The sequence below is a fragment of the Bidens hawaiensis genome, unplaced genomic scaffold (genome assembly GCF_021521415.1).
Source record: "Bidens hawaiensis isolate Kalapana, Puna unplaced genomic scaffold, B.hawaiensis_p1.1 tig00045987_1, whole genome shotgun sequence".
NCBI lineage: Eukaryota > Viridiplantae > Streptophyta > Magnoliopsida > Asterales > Asteraceae > Bidens > Bidens hawaiensis.
This window is the reverse complement of record NW_027498183.1, coordinates 120,242-140,572: the sequence shown is the minus strand read 5'-3', so window position 1 is coordinate 140,572 and position 20,331 is coordinate 120,242. Positions and strand designations below refer to the sequence as shown.

The following is a 20,331-nucleotide window of genomic DNA, read 5'->3' as shown; positions in this document are numbered from 1 at the left end:
ATGTATATATAAAATTGAAAATTATTCATTAAATCCCGATTCAATTAATCACTAGTCCCTGTCCTACCACCGGACTAGCGATTTTTACAAAACCGTCCCGAGTCCGGGTAAAAAGTTATGGGTCGTGGTTTTTAGAAACTGACGGGTTATGTCACTGGGCCTGCATTTGAAGCCCACCCACAGACAGTCACGCATCCTAGGTATGTATAACTTATACAAAACCTTCATCATCATCACATCACATCACAGCCGCTGCTGCCATCTAACTGCACCAAGAAGCAGCCATGGTAATCTTCTATATCTTCTTTTATTCTCTTTATAATTTACTAACTTTGTTTTCCTTGATTGATTGATTGCTAAAAGATCCCTAATTTATGGTTTATTATTATTATTATTATGTGTTCAAATTGAGTAGTTGCAATATTTTATGGCTTAATTTATAGTTAAATTTGGGCATTTTTGTCACTATTGCAGTTTCTGGAGTGTTGACTTTAGATTTGGTACATGAAGTAGTCAGATTATGGTGGTTGAATTTACATCTTGTAGATGATTTAGTTATTATAAAGATAAACTAGTTAGTTCGATCTTTGTTAGTGAATAGCGGTAAATAGCGACGGGCCACCTATATGCTACGTAGCGAATAGCGGTAAATAGCGACGGGCCACCTATATGCTACGTAGCGAATAGCGGTAAATAGCGACCGCTATTTCATATTTAGTGATTAAGGAGTAAAAATTTTTTAAGCAAATAATTAAGGTTTATATTCGCAAAATAAGCTTTTACGGTGGAACTTGTGGAAGGTGCAGCTGTTTGGTCGATAAACAAGCCTAAAAAATAAGTTTCTACAATTTTTTATATTAAAATATAAAATAAAATAAAAAACCCTAAATACCGCTATAATCACGCTAAATGACCGATATTTAGTGTATAGCGGCCTATAGCCGCATCGCTATGTAGCGCGCTATAGCGCCCGGTATCACCGCTATTGACAACTATGACCAACACACATTTCACTTAGGAATTGTTAACATTGTAATTTATACGGTTCGGTTTGGTCAGACCGGCTTAAAGTTATAATTTTTATGTATTATAGTTAAAAATATTTGTACATGTTATATCTGCTAGTTTTTTTACATGATAAATTATTTTTTTGTTTTTGTTAGAATTATATTGATTAAAATGTATATATACATTTTTTTTGTCATTTGGGTCGGTTTGGTTTTTTGGCGGATTCCAAACAGTAAGTTGAACTGTGAAACCCAGGTTTTCAAATCCAGTCGAACCAGCTGGTTTGGGCAGTGTTTGAACATCATAAACTTGGTTTCCAGGTGCTAGACATCTAGAGTATCTATAGATGTTTGACTTTGTGATTAGTAACTTGATCTACAAATTTCTTTAGATGATTTTTTTAGGTTGTGTAACTGGTCTTAAAACAATTTCGAAACAATTACGAATAGCACGCTATAAATTCTTCTGGATGTATTCTTTTAGCTCATGCGTTTTGTTTTAATACAGCCGTCCCACAAGACTTTCATGATCAAGAAGAAGCTTGCGAAGAAGATGAGGCAGAACAGGCCGATCCCTCACTGGATTCGGATGAGAACCGACAACACCATTAGGTCATAATTAGTTTTGTAACAATCTTGATTTTATAGAAAGATGCCATTTTTATTAACAAGTTTATTTTTATTCAGGTACAATGCCAAGCGCAGGCATTGGCGCAGAACCAAGCTTGGGTTTTTGAGGTGCTTTTGATGATGTTTTATTTTATGTTAAACGTTTATGATTTTGTTTGATCACATTTTGTTCTTTCGTGTACCTTAAATGATTGTAGACGGTTCAATATCTATGATGATTTATTTCACAATTTGCATGTTTGGTATTTAGCTCAATTATCGGCAACAAGTGATCGTTGTCACCCATGTAGTAAAAAAAAGCACGCAACTGAAACGGGTTCCTTGGTCCAAAATCCAAATACATGGACCGACAGTTTGCACATGCATAACTCAATGAAAATATGGTAATTAAGGAAATGAGTTTGTTCGTTTTATAACTAACACAAAGAACATAAACTAATGAACACCACTATTCACAAACGATTGCAAATATATGTTTGTTCGTTTTATAACTGAACACGAACACAACCATACACACGATTACAAGTTGATATTAGTTTGAACTGTAATACAAAAAACTTTAGAAAAGTAACATTAACAAACATATGTTAATGAACGAATATAAACACATTATCAAACGATCATGAATACATTGGAAACTCTATTTGTATTTATTCAATTAGTTAATCGAACAAAATTCCCTTTTCATGTTCATCCATGTATTAACGAAACAAACTCCCTGTCAAACGGCTCGCCGGACATTATTAATTTTAAATGTAAACATATTCTTGAAAAGATATACAACTATACAAGTACATAAGTAATTCAAATCCTTTTTGTTATTATCCTACAACATTAAAGTTATACTATAATTAGGGTGGTTTTTATAAAGCCATTCACTTCTGGAAAATGAGATGAATTTTATGCTCCACACATTCATAAATGTTAATGGATTACCCTCAATTTATTAATTGCAGTCCTAATTTTGTGGAAATGAGAAAAACAAAACGGTATGTATGCAACAGAGGAAGGATATAAAGAATCTGGTTACCCTTAACAAAAAAGGGCTTCAACATTTCCCTCTAATCGTGTTTATATACGACCACGACCTCTACTGTGTTCATAAGCATGGTGGAGGACCCAAGGGGTTGTCGCGAGGCCCGACTTTTTACTTAATAATAATATTATTATTATATTATTTAAATTATCTTTTCTACCAATCAGTCACAATGTCTGATAATTCCTTACAAGAAGTTAAAAGTAACCAAATTGATCTTGAAAAAATCCCAATCGATGACGTCTTCACGATCTTAAACTGTACGCGCGAGGGCTTGAACGACGATGAAGGGGCTAAGAGGCTCGACATCTTCGGCCCCAATAAGCTTGAGGAGAAAGAGGCATGTTGTTTACCTTATTTTTTAAGAAAACTCGAAAACATGAGTCTGCACCCTGTCTGTTGTTAACTAGGTTGACTTGTTAATGTTTGAAACAGGAAAATAAGTTGCTAAAGTTTCTAGGATTCATGTGGAATCCCCTTTCATGGGTGATGGAAATTGCAGCCTAATGGCCATTGTATTAGCCAACGGTGGCGGCAGGCCGCCGGATTGGCCGGATTTTGTGGGCATAGTCGCGCTGCTTCTGATCAACTCAACCATTAGTTTTATAGAAGAAAACAACGCAGGCAATGCCGCCTCCGCCCTAATGGCAAGCCTAGCCCCGAAAGCCAAGATTTTAAGGAACGGAAAATGGAGCGAACAAGATGCAGGCATATTGGTTCCCGGGGATATTATTAGTGTTAAGTTAGGAGATATTATCCCAGCCGATGCTCGTCTCCTTGAAGGTGATACTTTGAAAATTGACCAATCTGCCCTTACTGGTGAGTCAGTTCCTGTAAACAAGAACCCTGGGGACCCGGTGTACTCTGGCTCGACGTGCAAGCAAGGTGAAATTGAAGCGATTGTTGTAGGCACCGGGGTCCGGACCTTCTTTGGGAAGGCGGCTCACCTTGTGAACAGCACTGACTCAGCCGGTCATTTCCAGCAGGTTTTAACGTCCATCGGTAACTTTTGCATATGCTCGATTGCGATCGGAATGGCCATTGAGCTTGTGGTGATATACGTGATTCAACAACGACCGTATAGAGATGGTATCGATAACTTATTAATCCTTTTGATAGGTGGTATCCCGATTGCCATGCCTACAGTTTTGTCTGTCACGATGGCAATCGGGTCCCACCACCTTTCAAAACAAGGTGCCATCACCAAGAGGATGACCGCCATTGAAGAAATGGCGGGCATGGATATTCTTTGTAGCGATAAAACCGGTACCCTCACTCTTAACAAGCTAACAGTTGACAAATCGTTAATAGAGGTCTGTTTTTTAGTTTTCTTGGTCAATACAGAAAAGTCAACCACTTTACGGTTATCTAAATGATCAAAATTTGTTACAGATTTTCATCAAGGATAGCGATAGGGATATGGTGGTGCTGTATGGTGCTCGAGCTTCAAGGGTTGAAAACCAAGACGCGATTGATGCTTGCACTGTCAACATGTTGGGTGATCCAAAAGAGGCTCGAGCCGGGATCAAAGAGGTCCACTTCCTACCGTTTAACCCCAATGATAAACGCACCGCCATAACTTACATTGACAACAAGGGTGACTGGTATCGGGTCAGCAAGGGTGCACCAGAACAAGTAACAAGTCACCTTTTTAACGTTTTCCTTCCGATTACAACATTTTGAAACTATTAATTGATAACGTTAAATTTCTTGATAGATCATCGAACTTTGCGAACTCAGCGGCGAAACACTGAAGCGAGCTCAGGAAGTCATTGACGGGTTCGCAAGCCGAGGTCTTCGGTCTCTAGCCGTGGCTCGACAAACTGTACCTGAGAAGACAAAGGAGAGCGCAGGCACACCATGGGAGTTTGTAGGATTGTTGCCACTTTTTGATCCACCAAGACACGATAGCGCCAAGACGATTAGAAGAGCTTTAGAACTCGGTGTTAAAGTTAAAATGATAACCGGAGACCAACTTGCCATCGGGAAAGAAACTGGTAGAAGACTAGGTATGGGTACTGACATGTATCCATCTTCTTCAATTCTCTCAGAAGGCGGTTATAATAACAGCTCCGCAATCGATGACCTCATTGAGAAGGCTGATGGCTTCGCCGGAGTTTTCCCCGGTACATAATACAATACTCAACTGTATTATTTATCAAACCGTAATTTTCACAAACACTAAGTTTGCATTCTTACAGAGCATAAATACGAGATCGTCAAGAGGTTACAACAGAGGAAACACATATGCGGTATGACAGGAGACGGTGTGAATGACACACCAGCACTTAAGCGGGCCGACATCGGAATAGCGGTGTCAGGCTCCACAGACGCGGCCAGGAGCGCGTCTGACATAATCCTAACCGAGCCGGGGCTTAACGTGATAGTGGCGGCTATACTGACAAGCCGATGCATCTTTCAAAGGATGAAAAACTACACGATCTATGCCGTCTCAATCACCATCCGGATCGTGTTGGGGTTCATGCTCATTGTTGTCATATGGAGGTTTGACTTCTCACCGTTCATGATTCTCGTCATTGCCATCCTTAATGACAGCACCATCATGATGATCTCCACTGACCGGGTTAAACCGTCACCCCTCCCCGACGCGTGGTGGCTCAATGAAATATTCGCCACTGGTTTCGTCCTCGGGACCTATCTTTCACTCGTTACAGTTTTGTTCTTTTGGCTCTCTGCTAAAACCGACCTCTTCCCCGTAAGTCACTGTCACTTGTTACAGTTATGCTTTTTTATAAGAAATCCACGACAATAATAAACAAGTTTTGATGTTCAGAGGCTTTTTGGTGTTCGATCGATTGTTGGAAATGATGATGAGGCCACTGCAGAACTATACCTTCAAGTGAGTATTATTAGCCAGGCGCTTATTTTTGTGACGAGGTCTCAAAGTTGGTCATTCCTTGAATGCCCTAGCTCATTGCTCATGCTTGCATTCGCACTAGCTCAGATAGTAAGAATCAACTACCTTAGCCACCTTAGCTACCAACTATTTGATTTGAGTTGCGTTTAACATTCATGTGTTTTATATATGCAGGTGGCTACACTTCTAGCAGTATATGCTGACTGGGATTTTGCAGAGATGCAAGGAATTGGATGGGGATGGGCGGCAGTAATATGGTTGTTCAGTATTGTTACCTACATTCCTCTAGATATTCTTAAATTTATTATCCATGCAGCATTGGACGCGAAGTCTAGTTAGATGTAATGGAACAATGTACACAACAAAAAACATATAAAAAATAGATGGATATTATTTAAGATCTTTCTAGGGATATTGTATCCTAGGGCATGTGAAGCCAATGGTGAGGCTGGTGGTTGCCACCACCTAACACCACCACAAACAACCGTGGAAGAACACGGTAGGTGAAAAGATGTGTAAATTTCATGAAAGCGTAGTAGAAGAAAGGGATTGATCAACAAGAAACGTTTACATATGCTTTTTTGAGTTTTCTTTCGATGATGCATTTTTTTTTCCTTTTCTTTTTATGTAATTCTGTATCTAAGTGAATTCTTTTGTGTTTGAAAAATTACTACTTTTTGATTAATTTTGGTCTCCAAGAGGTCAATTCGGAAGGAATAACATCCTCATGACAAGAAATTACAGCTTGTGCCATCAACTTCCCGAGCCAGGCATGATACAACAGACCTCTAGACCCAAGACCCGAAAATAACCAAAACTTGGTCTTATGAGTTTGACCAATAAGATCATCTATTTGACCTAAAAGCGGAAGAGACCCGTTACCAGTAAGAGGCGGCATTGCTCTTAGACCTGCACGCGCTCCATCAAAATCCCATTTTGATATGTTTGGATAAACTGCAGATGCTTTTGGTATAAGTTCTTCCAAAGCTCTAGAAGCTTCCTCTGTTGACACTTTTTGACAATAGTTACAAGAACTCCATTCCCATGTGGACCCCACGTATACGTTTCGAGGATTCTGGATGGCAATCCATGCATCTGATAAGATTGAAGGACTATGTTCTAGAAAGTCTTCTCTGAAACATTTTATAACATAAGTTTAATATAAATGCATACACATACGAATGAGATATTTTGAATCCTATTTTGTTAAATACCTGATATTGTTGGGCAGATGCAAGTGTGCAATGATGCCTCTACAAGTCCTTAATGGTAACTTTCCTGAAAGTTCTGGAAGGAAAGTTGATCTGGCTCCCAAACATACAATAACAGCATCATATTCACCTATAAAAGGAAGCAAACGAAACATTTTGAGACATATACATAAAAAGGAACTCCAAAATGTATTGCATATATTACCTTCTAATGCAAAGAGACGGTCAACAGACCTCTTGTGAAAGTTTATCTCCTTTCACCAAGTCCTGTATTGGACATTTCTTTTGCCAGAGTTTCACAAGCTATATATAGAGCCTAGCCATGATGAAATATCCATATCTTAAGCACTATATGGGTGTACGAGATGTGCATATTCAACAATAATCAGAATGAAATGATCAATAATAATAAAAGGGGTTGTCTAAGATTGTGTTTGGATATGCTTCTGTTTGAAATTTTAATTATCAAATAATTAGATTTTTGCAAATTCTCATTATTCAAGGAATGAAATGATCAAAAAATGACATTTTTTTTGTGAAAAAACTTAAAGATTACCTTACGAAATGGAAGTAAAAGCCTCTCAATTCAAGTTAAAAGAAAGGGAAAATTGATCATTCTGTTTTACCCTTAGGGCTTAGATAATCAGTTATGTTGGACAATCTGTTTATCCTAACATGGAATCAGATAAAAAGTTTCAAAGCGCATATCCAAACGCCTCTAAGAAGCAACAGTAAGTGGTAAAAGTATGTATGCATATATATATATATAAAATATCATACAGTATATTCACCTCAAGATAGCGTTGGGGGTGTATATTTACAGCATCATGCATATAAAAGGCCAAATTGGAAGGTACAGATATATTAGGCACTAAATCCCGGGCTGCATCTTCATTAACAGACTGTATTCTGCAACTTGCAAGAGAGTTCTGAGCATTCTTCAAGAAGGAAAATAAATTATTACATTATTAAACTGTATTGCAATTTGTGTTCCATTTACCCATTTAGAAAGCTTACATCATTCATCACTCTCATGTTTTTCAAGCTGACCACGGGTCTCAAAATACCCTTTCTTCGCGCAATAAACGCACTAGAGTTCTGATTAATTACTCCACTGTTCGATTCAGCAACGCTTAAAAGCCTTAAAGTCTCTTCCCAACACTTGGCTGCCATCCAAAGAGGTTTAACTGCAATAAACATAAAAAATATGATAATAAAACAATAATTTTATTAACAATACGCATGAATGGAAACAAGATGTAACCTTTAGGAGAATAGGGATGGAGTCCTCCAGCCACTCCCGAAGCACCACCTCCAATTCCTATTTCATCAAGAACATCAATGCAGACATGCAAATCGGTAGGACTGCGCTGCAAAACAAGTCCCATACAACAAAATCAGAACTATTTCTTCAAAAACTAATGAAAATGGTATGCGTTCTTCTACAATAACTATAAGCATGATAAATTCTGCACTGAAAGCATCTAATTATCACTAGGCTTGTAAATGAACCAAACGAACACGAGCGAGGGCATGCATGTGTTCGCTCATTTAACTTTAACCGAACACGAGCGATTAAACGAACGGCTTTTCTTGTGCATGTTTGTTCGTTAAGAAAATGATCATGTTCGTGTTCATTTATGTTCATTCGTTAAGAATCTAAACAAACACAAATGAACAATTATAAATAAACAAATCATAAACGAACACCAATTGAAGTCTAATACATGTACTATTATTAAAAGTTATAAAATTGCATAGTTAAACAGGTTAAACGAATGTAGATATATGAATGAAACATGTGCTCATGTCCGTTGGTTTAATTAAGCAAATAAAAAATTGTGTTCATGTTCTAAATAAACGAACACAAAGAAGCTTGCTTTCCACCAAACGCTTCACTGAACGTTCGGTTCGTTTACAGGGCTAACAACCACAATTCAGATGTATATACAAATAGAGTTTAAGTGTGTACTTCTAACAAATGCCATGCTACTGATAATCCTGCAAAGCCAGCACCAAGCACTGCATATCTACACATTAACATCATCATCAAACTCATCATTTTCATTATATTCCAAAATTAACCTTCACTTTTCAACTTAATTCATTCCAGGATGATTCCATTTAGTGTAAGAGCGAGCATATATCGATTTGGTTCGTTTATTCTACTCCAACAGAACCGAAAACCAAAATTCTGTTTACGCAAAGTCATCCACCGATAACCGAAATCAGTTTGGTTAGTTTTCGGTTCGATTAATAACCAAAACCAAACTTGGACTAAAATTTTTGCTTAGAAATACATGAAATGGAGGTTTAAAACATGAAATGGATTTAAAAAAAAAAGGAAAATTGGTTTTTATTGGTCCCAACTATTTCATTTTTGTCGGCGCTGGTCCCAACTTTCATTTTGGCTGGCAACGGTCCCAACTTTAATATTCGTTTCTTCCACCAGTCCGCGACTGACGGAGCACTAACTCCGTTATGTTTTTGCTTACGTGTCAATCTGAGTTGTCAAAAAACATCTTACGTGGCAGCCATCGTGGATTATTGATTTATACTTAATATAACCTCAAACTTTAGGGTCTAAACTGAAATTATAAATTTGAAATATACTAAATTAATAGAAAATAACCCAACCCCCCCCCCCGGTAGCCCGTATTCCCGGCGTGCCGCCGCCGGCAACGGCGTGAGGCTCTGACCACCAAAAAACACCCCCATTTCAGCCGTTCTTGACCCGTTAATTTAGAATAACGTAGTTAGACGGCAATAAACAACAATAATTAACATTCTAATTATATTTTAACTCCTTAACCGTCGAACTCATTCCCGTAACCTTCACCGGAAAATCGGCCATAAGCAATTAACACTGATTAATGAATTTCATCGCAATTACTAGTATAAACAGGACCCACACACCAAGTTAACTTGCTCATCCTCTCAAATCTCACTGATATATCCTCTTTAACCCCGTAATCCTTCCTCCAAGCTCGGAGCTTCGGCCAACTTCGTTCACCCCTTTCCCGGCATCATTCGAGGTAATTAAAACATGGTTTTGAATCATTTTAATCCACTAATCAAAAACCCTACTTAATTTTAACAAACATGGACTGGATTAATCAATTGGATTTCTAGGGTTTGCAGAATTATGGATGAACCTGTATTATTATATACAATAATCCACGGTGGCTGCCACGTAAGATGTTTTTTGACAACTCAGATTGACACGTAAGCAAAAACATAACGGAGTTAGTGCTCCGTCAGTCGCGGACTGGTGGAAGAAACGAATATTAAAGTTGGGAACGTTGCCAGCCAAAATGAAAGTTGGGACCAGCGCCGACAAAAATGAAATAGTTGGGACCAATAAAAATCAATTTTTCAAAAAAAAAAGCTAAAATTATATGAAAATATGAATAGTTTGGTTAACCGATTTTCGATTAATACAGTACTTAACCGGTTTTCGGTTAGTTTCGGTTCGGTTTCGTCGGTTTTCGGTTAATTTCGATAATTCTAATTATGAATCTGATGTTCAAATTGAGGCGAACAAATTAGGTTTAGGTTTAATAATCATCAATTTATTATTATGCAGTAGGCTTAAAACAGTTAAACATTAATGATTTAAACACAATTAACATCAAATTAGTTGTACCTGACGGACCGTTGATGAATATGCGATTTTCCGGCATGCATAATAATCCGTGATGTTTGACTGATTACCGGAAAGCTGGACTGCCACGTCCACATCTAGCACGGTTTTGGACGACGGCGCCGGTAACAGTTGAGAAGATAGGTTGAGGTTGGATTAATATTATGGTACAATACGTTATGCGTTAACGTACAATGGTTCAATGCGTTCTCACAATTAATAATATGTTTCCTTTAGCAGGGGTTGCAAACGAGCTCGAGCTCGAGCTCGAGCTCGAAACAAGTTAGAGCTTATTTGAGCCTCAAATAAACATCGTTTAGTTATTGAGCCGAGCTTGAGTTTTGTGTGTTTTTTTTTTACCTTTTTTAGGCTTCTGTCTATTAGTGTCACACGACGTAGCGGGACTTTGACTCACTTAAGGTGCTACACGAGCTTAGTCAAGCTCGGGTTCGGCTCGTTTACACCCTAGTTGCACATGGGGCTATAAGGAACCAAGCGCTCGGCGAACTGTTTGATGGGAAGTCATTTATGTTCGTTCATTTAATAAGTGAACGAACATGATTTTGTTTTTGTTTGATTAACTAAATGAATGAACACGAACAAAGGGTATGTTCGTTTAATTGTTTTCGTGAGCGTTCGATAAGGTGCCCATTTATGTTCCTTAATGTTTGTTCATTAAAGGGCTTTTTTTTTAAAAAAATGTTTTGTAATGACAAGTTTAATGCTATCATATAGGTAATAGGTGTTTAGGTATTAGCATTTCAATTCTGTCCTAAAACTAAGCAGATTTGGCTATAGCCTAGCACAATCATTTACTTTAGGTCTGTTCGTTTCAAGGATTTGGAAGGAATTCTAAGGAATAAGATTGTAAATCCCATGAATTAATATGTTCGTTTCATTAAATGAAAGCATGAGAATGGAAACTAAATCTCATCAAATCCCACATTTCATGGGATTTTAAAATCCCACCTATTTTATAAGGATTGTTATGGAAAGCAAAAACCCCTTCAATAAAAATTCGAAAAAATTAATAAAGAAAATCATAACTCAAAATATAAATTAAAAAACGAAAAATGTGAAAAAACTAAAACGTTTCCGCCGTTTCTCTCGTTCTTCAAAAAAAAAATAAAAAAAATAAAAAAACGAGAATAAAGAAGATTCCAATTCCAATACATATTAACCAACCAAACACATGATAGGGATTCTCAAACATTCCATTCCATTCCATTCCAATTCCAAATCCTTTAAAAAAAGTCCATGAAACGAACGACTATTTGGCATGTTCAGGACACGTGCCAAAAAAATATTCAAAGGCATCAACTTTTCATGGTTTTCAGTGACTACGCAAATGATGCTTAATGATAGAGTCTAACCATCTTATACGTTTTTAATTGACTAGCTTTGGAAAATAACAATTTCATCCTATTTTGGATACACTTTTGGTTAACATGCCTCACCTTGAAGAGAGACGTCTGCGCAGAAACCAACTGGATCCGCAGGACCCACCATGCTCAGAGACGTGACGTCCTTACGCGCAGTACGCAAGCTGTTCCCGCAGGAAATGCCTCCCAATGGTGAAGTACTCCGCCTGTTCCCGCAGCTGCGGATACAAGCCATCAGGGAAGGCCACCCGCGCAGCAAGGCTACACGCACAAGGCACTTAGCTCTCAATAAATTCAGTAGTCACCTGAAGAAGGAATGAGCAAAGCCGGGAACAATCCCGCACAAAGGCAGGAGGGGGAATACTCCCGCCCAAATGAGCCAGTCCGTACGATACTGGAGGATCTTTTGTACTGTACCTGACGAGGTATGGGCAAAAGATCTGACCAGAGATACGACAGCTCATTGACAACAGTATGGCGAGCAGCATGCTCTTGTACTGTATGTCACTATTAGCCGCTGCCTACTCACCAACTCCTGTCATACCACGTGCATAGCCTGCAGTTGGTGGAAAAGGAATAGTACACAGCAGGCCTGGTCACTGTCAGCCGCTGCCTACCCACCAACTACCAGCATGGCACGTGCGTAGGCCACAGTTGGTAGAACAGGAATACTATTCAGCCGGCTATACCTTCTTGGAAACCTACCTTCGGCTATAAATACCCCAAATGGTATGATCATCTCATCTTATCTCGTATCTTATATCTTATACCTGATATCTGCTCTAGCAATCTCTTAATATACACTTATATTCAAGAGCAATCTAGTCTGATTCTCACGCCGGAGGGTGGTCACAAGGAGGTACCCCCCCCCTTCTCAGTGACGAGCTCATGGTGTCTGTTTTGCAGGTTATCAGAAGAACCATCTTTGCCGGATCTAACCCCTCGTGGGAAACATCTATTTAACCCCCAGATCATCCGTAATCTGCCCGGGGTCGATTAGTGTTTCTTCATTGGCGCCATCCGTGCATAAAAGCTAGAACTCAATTCCTTTTCAGTTTTCTCAAAACTTCTGGAAAGATGGTTAAAGAAACTCCGGTAACCACAACCCCAGCTACTGGGGGGAATACCGGCGACTACACAGTTTTTACGAACACTACCCCGGTTACCCAAGCCGGGGCAAGTGCAGTAAATTTTACGAACACTACCCCAGTTACCCAAGCTGGGGCAAGTGCAGTAAATAATCGCTCACTGGGATTCACCGATACCCAGTTAGAAAGACAACGAACGAGGCTCCCCCGCCAAACACTCGATGAAGTTACGTGGGCGGAAGCACGTCAAAAAGAATTCCAAGCTGAGTTGGATGAACGCTTACGTTTACTCCAACAGGCTGATGAATTCGTAGAGTACTTTGACGATGATTCGGAGGAATCCGATAGTGACGCAAACCCTCGTCATAGGGCGAAAGGGAAGCGTAAGGAAACAGACTCCCAACCGAGAAGGCGTTTTGGAGAGACCTTCAAACCAAAAAACGCAGGTGGAAACCCACGTGACTTCTCCAAAACATTTACACCAACTGCTGCAAAGGCGGGAACGTCCAAATTTGCAAGGGACATTGCGGAAGCAATCGTCCCGAAAAGTGCCAAACAGATGTCCAACATCGGCACCTACGATGGTATATCTGATCCAGACGATCATTTGAACAGGTTCATAGCGGGGGCAACCGTCAGTAGTTGGACGGAACCTACGTGGTGTTACATGTTCCAAATGACGCTTGTTGGGGCAGCTAGAGCGCGGTTCGATCGTCTACCGGTCCACCACATATACGATTGAGAAGACTTCCAGCAGAAGTTTAGCCAACACTTCAGCCAACAAAGAAAGTATACCGAAGAGCAATGGACAATCCTCAAATGCATTCGAGAGAACGATGAATCTTTGCCAGACTTCATCACTCGCTTCAACTCAAAGAAGCTAAGTCTGGGTAATATTAGCGAAGATCTTGTTCGCGCTGCTTTTATTCAGGGCGCGAACGACCCAGAGCTCATCCGCACCTTAACGGGTAAAGATGGCATGCCATCCACATGGGATGCCATCATGACAGCAGCTAAACGCTTTGCGGAAACAGAGAAGCAACTGGGTAGATATCTCCCCCAGAGCACAAACCTCTACACCCAGAAAACAAGAGAAGACAACGTCCTTACCGCCCGACTAAACAAAAAGCGGAAGCTAGGCATTTGGCAGTCAAGGGTAAACTTTGACACCTCATCCGGCTTGCAACATCGGTTAGGAGGAAGGGATAACGTACAGTCGAACCAGAACAGATGGACGCCACTCACCAAAAGCGTCACCGAGATATTCGCCACTGAGGAGCTCCCATGGCCAAAGGCTCCAATAATCCGACATCGTCACAATGCTGATCGGAGCAAATACTGTGACTTTCACAGGACAAAAGGCCACGACACTGAAGAATGCACAGACGTAAAGGACATCGTCGAAGCATTTGTCAGAGATGGGACGCTCGCGCACCTCGTGGCGTAACGAACGCTGAGCAGGCTGATGCGTGTAGAACCCCAGTTGGGGAAAACACGAATAAAATTGCAGCTTCAATGTTGGAGAGTACATACTGCGTAAACAACGAGATCCCGAACCAGGTGCATATCGGCTCGATGGCACTCCCATCCCAACAACATGGAAGGGAGATCAATTACACAGTTTGCATGTAGATCAATTCCAAATTTGTAAAGAAAAGGCCCAGAGCCACTTCTAATGGAAATGATTCTCCTTATCACATTGACGCTGATGATTTTACATTTATACTTTATGAACTTTCCACACGGATATGCCGGTCTTCACCGCATACATTAGTGTGAAAGTCGTTGCGTTGGGAAGGCGGCAAAACCCGCATAAACCCAAAAAACGGCAAACCTTCACGCAGGTCAGTTAAAGGTAAAGTTCAGTCATCCCACTAAATGAAAGTGCCGGTCCTAACCGCACGAATCATGATAGAGGAAACTGAACACTAACCTATTAACAACCGCGCGTCGAACGGTTAATTTATTCAACACTGATATGCCGGTATTCACCGCATAATTACGTGGAAAGTCGTTGCGTGGGGAAGGCGGCAAAACCCGCATAAACCCAAAAAACGGCAAACCTTCACGCAGGTCAGTCATAGGTAAAGTTTTGTGATCCCACTAAATGAAAGTGCCGGTCTTAACCGCACAAATCATGATAGACGAAACCGAACTAACCTATTGACAACCACGCGTCGAACGGTTACCCTATTCAAAATACTTAGAAAATTTCTAACAGAAGAATGAGGAAAACTTCCACGCAGGTCAGATATAGGTGAAGTTTAGCCATCCTACCAAGTGCAAGTGACGGTTTCACCCGCACAATCACGAAGGAGGAAGCAAAACTTCAACCTATTATCTACCACGTTCAAAGGTTAACTTATTCTAAACACTTAGAAAATTTCTAACAAAAAGATGAGGAAAACCTCAACGCAGGTCAGATATAGGTAAAGTTTAGCCATCCTACTAAGTGCAAGTGACGGTCCTACCCGCACAATCACGAAGGAGGAAGCAAAACTTCAACCTATTATCTACCACGTTCAAAGGTTAACTTATTCTGAACACTTGGAAAATTGCTAATTTAAACTAAAGTATGCATGAGCAAGTCATATAACGTTTATAAAGCAAATCATCCAGTGAAAGTAGCGGTCTTACCCGCACAAAGATTTATATTTCATAATAATTCATTACAAGAATGGCCGGGTAACTACCCGCCTACAAGAATATAAATCTATACAAGCTAAAACTATCCTAACAGTGGGAAGGGATCTTAAGGTTCAAGCTTCAGGACCACTCCCTCCAAACCCACTTGTACCCGCACCATCAGTTGGCTGTGGTGGTTCAAGGAAGGTCTTTAGAATGGCTAGCCCATCATCAGCAGCAGCAACTTCGTTCACCTTCTCCACCACCGGATGCGGGAAGGCGGCATACTGATTCACTGCTTGGTCATATACAGCTTCAGTATCAACATCATATAAAGGGAAGTTGGAAGGCGGGATGCCTTTCTCAACGAACCCTAGACCAAGCAGGAAGCCGGCCTTTTCCCCATCCTCGTGAGAAGCGTTGAGGGCTGCGCTCATGGCATCGTCGTATGATGTGTCCGTGAAGACTCGATGCACAACCTACAAGAAAAAATACAAGTATCAAAACCTTTTCTATTTACAAAGAAAAGCATAAAGATATAATGAAATTAAACATACCTGAGACAACGCTTCTCGAAGAAGCCATTCCTTGGCAACCAGAGCCTCCTGGAGGGCAGCTTGAGCTTGGTTACGGGCGCGTTCGGCTTCACTTTTGTTGAGGTTGGCAAGCAACACTTCTTTAGCCGCAGCCTCTTCAACGCCCTTTAGCTTCCGCTCAGTGTGGTCAAGCACCCCCCTCTGGTCCAAGATCTCTTGGAGCTTCTTGGCGTCTTCCATCGCCAAGGCATCATGAGCCTGTTGGAGTGCCTCTAGTTTGGCTTTAAGTTCCTCATTCTCGAGGCGTAGAGGCTCAGCAACAGCTTCAGCCGTGGTGGCCCTCTCAGTTGCGTTCCGTGCAGTTTCCTTAGCCAGCCGAAGCTGTTCGTTAACAGCTTGGGCAGCCTTGGAACGGGCCTCGAGCCGGGCCTGAACTTCAACCTCGAAGGCCTTGAAGGCCTTCTCCTTTTCCGCAGCCACTGCGGTAAGCCTCTTGTTCTCCTCCCGGACAGCCCGCGCCTGAACTACTTCTTGAATACGAGCTGCTTTTAACTTGTCGTTTTCACGACAAAGCAGCTCGACGCGCGGCTGCATCCGGGCCAGGAGAATCCGAAGCTCATTGGTTAGCCTACCCTCCTGGTAGCTAGCCATTGCTTCCCCCAACGCACCGCTGGGAGCTGCGTGACGAGCCCACTCCACGCACTCCACAGGCGTGCGAAGGGTTGTTCCTCGGCGGATGTTCCATCGTGGAACATACACTTCATTGGAATCCGACACTGCAAAAAACAAAAAGCAGTTAGGAAAAGATGATATATAAAAAAAAAAAAAAAAAAGGCCAAAAGAACCCTACGCACCTGTAGGGTCGACAACAGGCCGATAGCCGCCAAACCCATCACCTGAACCCAAGGGAAATCCATGCAACAGGTCAGTCAGATGGGAAGGAGGCAGAGGTTGGCGAGAAGCCCCAAGCATACCTGAAGGATCGGCCGTAGCTGCCGACGTCGGAGGAGGCATGGAGGCCGCCGCGGTAGAAACCAACGGAGGTGAACTCACCGGAGGTGAACTCACAACCGTGGTCGCCGCTGCGGAAGTACCCGCAGAAATAGTCACCGCCGGCTCAGTGAAAGATTCAGTAAATATGGCAATGACAGCCGGCGGAGATGTCATCACAGTTGGAACAGTTGGCTCAACTGGGTGAGCAACTGAACCAACAACTGAAGCAGGCGCAGCCGCCTGGGTCACCGCCTCAGGTAGGTTGACCAAGCCTACCGTCATGGGTCCGGAATTGCTCCTCCCTGCTCCACCCTGGAATGCGGTAGCATCCACGCCTGCACAAAGAAGATATAAGTATAATGGCGGAAAGATATGAAGTTAAAAAGTAAAGTTTGTACTTACGGGTTTTCTTGAGCCTAAAAGTGCGAACAGGCGGGGACGAACCCGATGGAGCCGGCCTCTTCACGCCGCTCACCGTCGTTGTCCTGGGCTGCTCGGAGGTGACGGTCGTCTCAGCCTCCGGAGCAGTGGTCTTATCACCACCAGGGTTCCCCGCCACCTCCTCGCTTTCGATCTCTGAATCAGACCGATGCACCGGATCGGCAGTGGAGGCAACCTTCGCCTTCCCCTTCCCGCCGGCAGCCTTCTTTTTCCGCACCAACGGAGGACCATATGCGGATTCCTCATCAGAACACAAGATTAGAGGAATTCCAGCAGAGGTTTTAGCATTGAGAGGTCGAGGGTTGAATAACTCCTTACCTGGCCGCCTGGCGCTCAGGATCTCGTGGCCTGGCGGGTAGACCTCCACGAACCGATCCGCCGTCTGTTCAAGGATGGGCAACTCGTTCTCATCTAGAGCACGAGTACCCATCCGAGCGGGACCATCACTCTCCCGAGGCTGCAGGAGAGACTGCAAGTCGTTCCCCTCTGAAATAAAAAAGAAACAGTTAGAAGAAAAACCTATATCAACAAAGAAGACAGAGCATACCGTAAGGAACAGAGTTTAAACCGTATTCGAGGACGATGGGAATCTGGGACGCCTCATTCCACACCCGGCTCATCCCAAGCATCACCATCCCAGACTCCGCAAAGCGGTACACCGGAGTCTGGATCCGGGAGATCTTGGCGAACCATTCCGCCTCCTGGTAGTTTGGGGCGTGAAGGGCGGGGATCGCTCTCCCATTCTTAAACGTCATCGCTATCGGGATGACGCGAGCGGAGATATAAAAGAACTCCCGCTTCCACGAACGAAGACTGCGCTCGGTTGCGCAGATCTTCAACCCCTTGATCCGATTGACCAAGGTGTACCACCCCTGGATGCACCTCCAGGAGTAGAAAGTCATCAACCGATCAACGTGGGGCTCCACGCCCAGAATGAGGCACACTCACTCAAAGTGGCGGATCTTGGCGATCGCCATCGGGTGTACCTCCGTCAGATGCACACCGTGCCTCTCCAAGACACGGTATACAAACTTCGTCAATGGGAACCTGAGATTCCCATAAACGAAGAATGCAGCGTACACCCCTATCTTGCCCTTCGGGGCATCGTACACCGTCTGGTGTGGCTCCGGAAACTCAGGCTCGAACGGCTCGAGCATGAACTTCCGGACGATGTACTGAAAAAGATCGGCAGGAAGAGCGCACTGGCACTCGCCAGCAGTGCTCTTGTCGTCTTTATCAGAAGTGGACGACGGATTCTCGACGAACACGTCAGACTCCTCGGCAAAAGAAGACATGTTTGGATGTACAGAAACGATTTCAGAAGAATGCTCGACGGAATAGTGAGTATTCGCCGGAAATCGTTTAGAAGATGAAGAGAGAAGTGAAAGTGTGGATTGCAAAGGACCCTCTCCCCCTTTATATACTCATCGCAATTAATGCGATGAATTTAATGCGGAAGAGAGAGAAATCATAGGTGCAATGAAACTATGACACGTGGCAAAGTGCAAGCTGGCAACAGATGTTGAAAGGACGCGTGCCATTAATTTCGCGGCCACGCGCCCGAAAAATTGCGCCTATGCGCCTGAAAAAGCGTCTGGAATGACCATGTACTGTCACGTCACCATAACTTCCTGCACGTCCTGACACAGTCAGAAGAAACCGTCGAACGACGTTTCAACAGTTTGGACTGTTCTTATCCTTTCACCAACTCCTCGAATTTCAAAATTTCAAAAAGATTCAAAAGTAAGCGGGAATATACCCCTTACCTTGGCAACCAAGTAACTATAAGACAGGTGCGAGTACAGTGTTAAGGCAAAACCCTTCACATACTTAGCACCTGCAGGGAATTGAAGCCAATAATACCTCGGCAACCAAGTAACCATAAGACGGGTGCGGGTACAGTGTCAAGGCAAAACCCTTCACATACTGAGCACCCGCAGGGAATTGACGCCAGGAATACCTTGGAAGTAAAGTAACCGTAAGACGAGTGCGGGTACAGTGTCAAGGCAAACCCTTCACATACCTAGCGCTCCGCAGGGAATTGAAACCAAGAAGGATCTTCTGGGCAATGCTTGCGGAAACGGGAATAACATCCCCGCATAGTGGGAACGTCGAGAACTACATTGTTTGAAGCTCCAAGATGGAATTGGTGGTTTTAACATAATTGACCACTATGTTCAAAACTACCAAAACCTCATGGAGAATCTACACAAGTGGGACTCAACGCTCCTGACTTGCGAGGAGGTTACAGACCTACCCGCATCATACCCAAAGATCAAGCAGGAAAGTCGGGAATTTCTGCAAGTGACATTAGGACTTCCGCGGGAAGAATCCCCGTGGAAAACCTTAAAACTAAACCCTTTTCAAAAACCATTTGCTTAAGTCCAAAAGTTCACATCACTTATTAAACATTCATGAGAAGAACATTGGACTGGGGGGACTTGAAGAGGTAGGTCCCAGCAGAGCCCAGTTGGACCCGCAGGACTCACCTTGAAGAGAGACGTCTGCGCAGAAACCAACTGGATCCGCAGGACCCACTATGCTCAGAGACGTGACGTCCTTACGCGCAGTACGCAAGCTGTTCCCGCAGGAAATGCCTCCCAATGGTGAAGTACTCCGCCTGTTCCCGCAGCTACGGATACAAGCCATCAGGGAAGGCCACCCGCGCAGCAAGGCTACACGCACAAGGCACTTAGCTCTCAATAAATTCAGTAGTCACCTGAAGAAGGAATGAGCAAAGCCGGGAACAATCCCGCACAAAGGCAGGAGGGGGAATACTCCCGCCCAAATGAGCCAGTCCGTACGATACTGGATGATCTTTTGTACTGTACCTGACGAGGTATGGGCAAAAGATCTGACCA

At 42.6% G+C, this 20,331-nt stretch overlaps 2 protein-coding genes and 1 pseudogene across 3 annotated transcripts; 2 read left to right on the top strand and 1 right to left on the bottom strand.

Moving 5' to 3' along the window:
• Positions 1 to 279: 279 nt before the first annotated feature.
• Positions 280 to 1,873, top strand: LOC143596047 (large ribosomal subunit protein eL39x-like). Its single transcript, XM_077074924.1, has 3 exons — positions 280 to 287; positions 1,516 to 1,619; positions 1,695 to 1,873. The coding sequence occupies exons 1-3, from the start codon at positions 285 to 287 to the stop codon at positions 1,753 to 1,755; spliced, it is 168 nt and encodes a 55-aa protein (XP_076931039.1). The 5' UTR covers positions 280 to 284; the 3' UTR covers positions 1,756 to 1,873.
• Positions 1,874 to 3,065: 1,192 nt separating this feature from the next.
• LOC143596059 (ATPase 8, plasma membrane-type-like) lies at positions 3,066 to 5,898 on the top strand. Its single transcript, XM_077074932.1, has 6 exons — positions 3,066 to 3,986; positions 4,066 to 4,308; positions 4,391 to 4,799; positions 4,875 to 5,389; positions 5,468 to 5,641; positions 5,726 to 5,898. Exons 1-6 carry the CDS (start codon positions 3,156 to 3,158, stop codon positions 5,888 to 5,890), a joined length of 2,337 nt encoding a protein of 778 aa, XP_076931047.1. The 5' UTR covers positions 3,066 to 3,155; the 3' UTR covers positions 5,891 to 5,898.
• A 46-nt stretch (positions 5,899 to 5,944) lies between these two features.
• Positions 5,945 to 7,945, bottom strand: LOC143596060 (uncharacterized; annotated as a pseudogene). The gene is made up of 5 exons (XR_013146639.1): positions 7,780 to 7,945; positions 7,554 to 7,700; positions 6,968 to 7,078; positions 6,766 to 6,892; positions 5,945 to 6,684 (listed from the first exon to the last, which is right to left on the bottom strand). The product of XR_013146639.1 is annotated as an uncharacterized LOC143596060 (transcript).
• Positions 7,946 to 20,331: the final 12,386 nt, after the last annotated feature.

Bases quoted from the DNA above. Each gene is read 5' to 3' on its own strand.
- LOC143596047 (XM_077074924.1), top strand. The intron at 1,620-1,694 runs GTCATAATTAGT...ATTTTTATTCAG, and splicing joins AGAACCGACAACACCATTAG to GTACAATGCCAAGCGCAGGC.
- LOC143596059 (XM_077074932.1), top strand. From the start codon at position 3,156: ATGGGTGATGGAAATTGCAGCCTAATGGCCATTGTATTAGCCAACGGT. The intron at 3,987-4,065 runs GTCTGTTTTTTA...AATTTGTTACAG, and splicing joins TTGACAAATCGTTAATAGAG to ATTTTCATCAAGGATAGCGA. The intron at 4,800-4,874 runs GTACATAATACA...GCATTCTTACAG, and splicing joins CTTCGCCGGAGTTTTCCCCG to AGCATAAATACGAGATCGTC.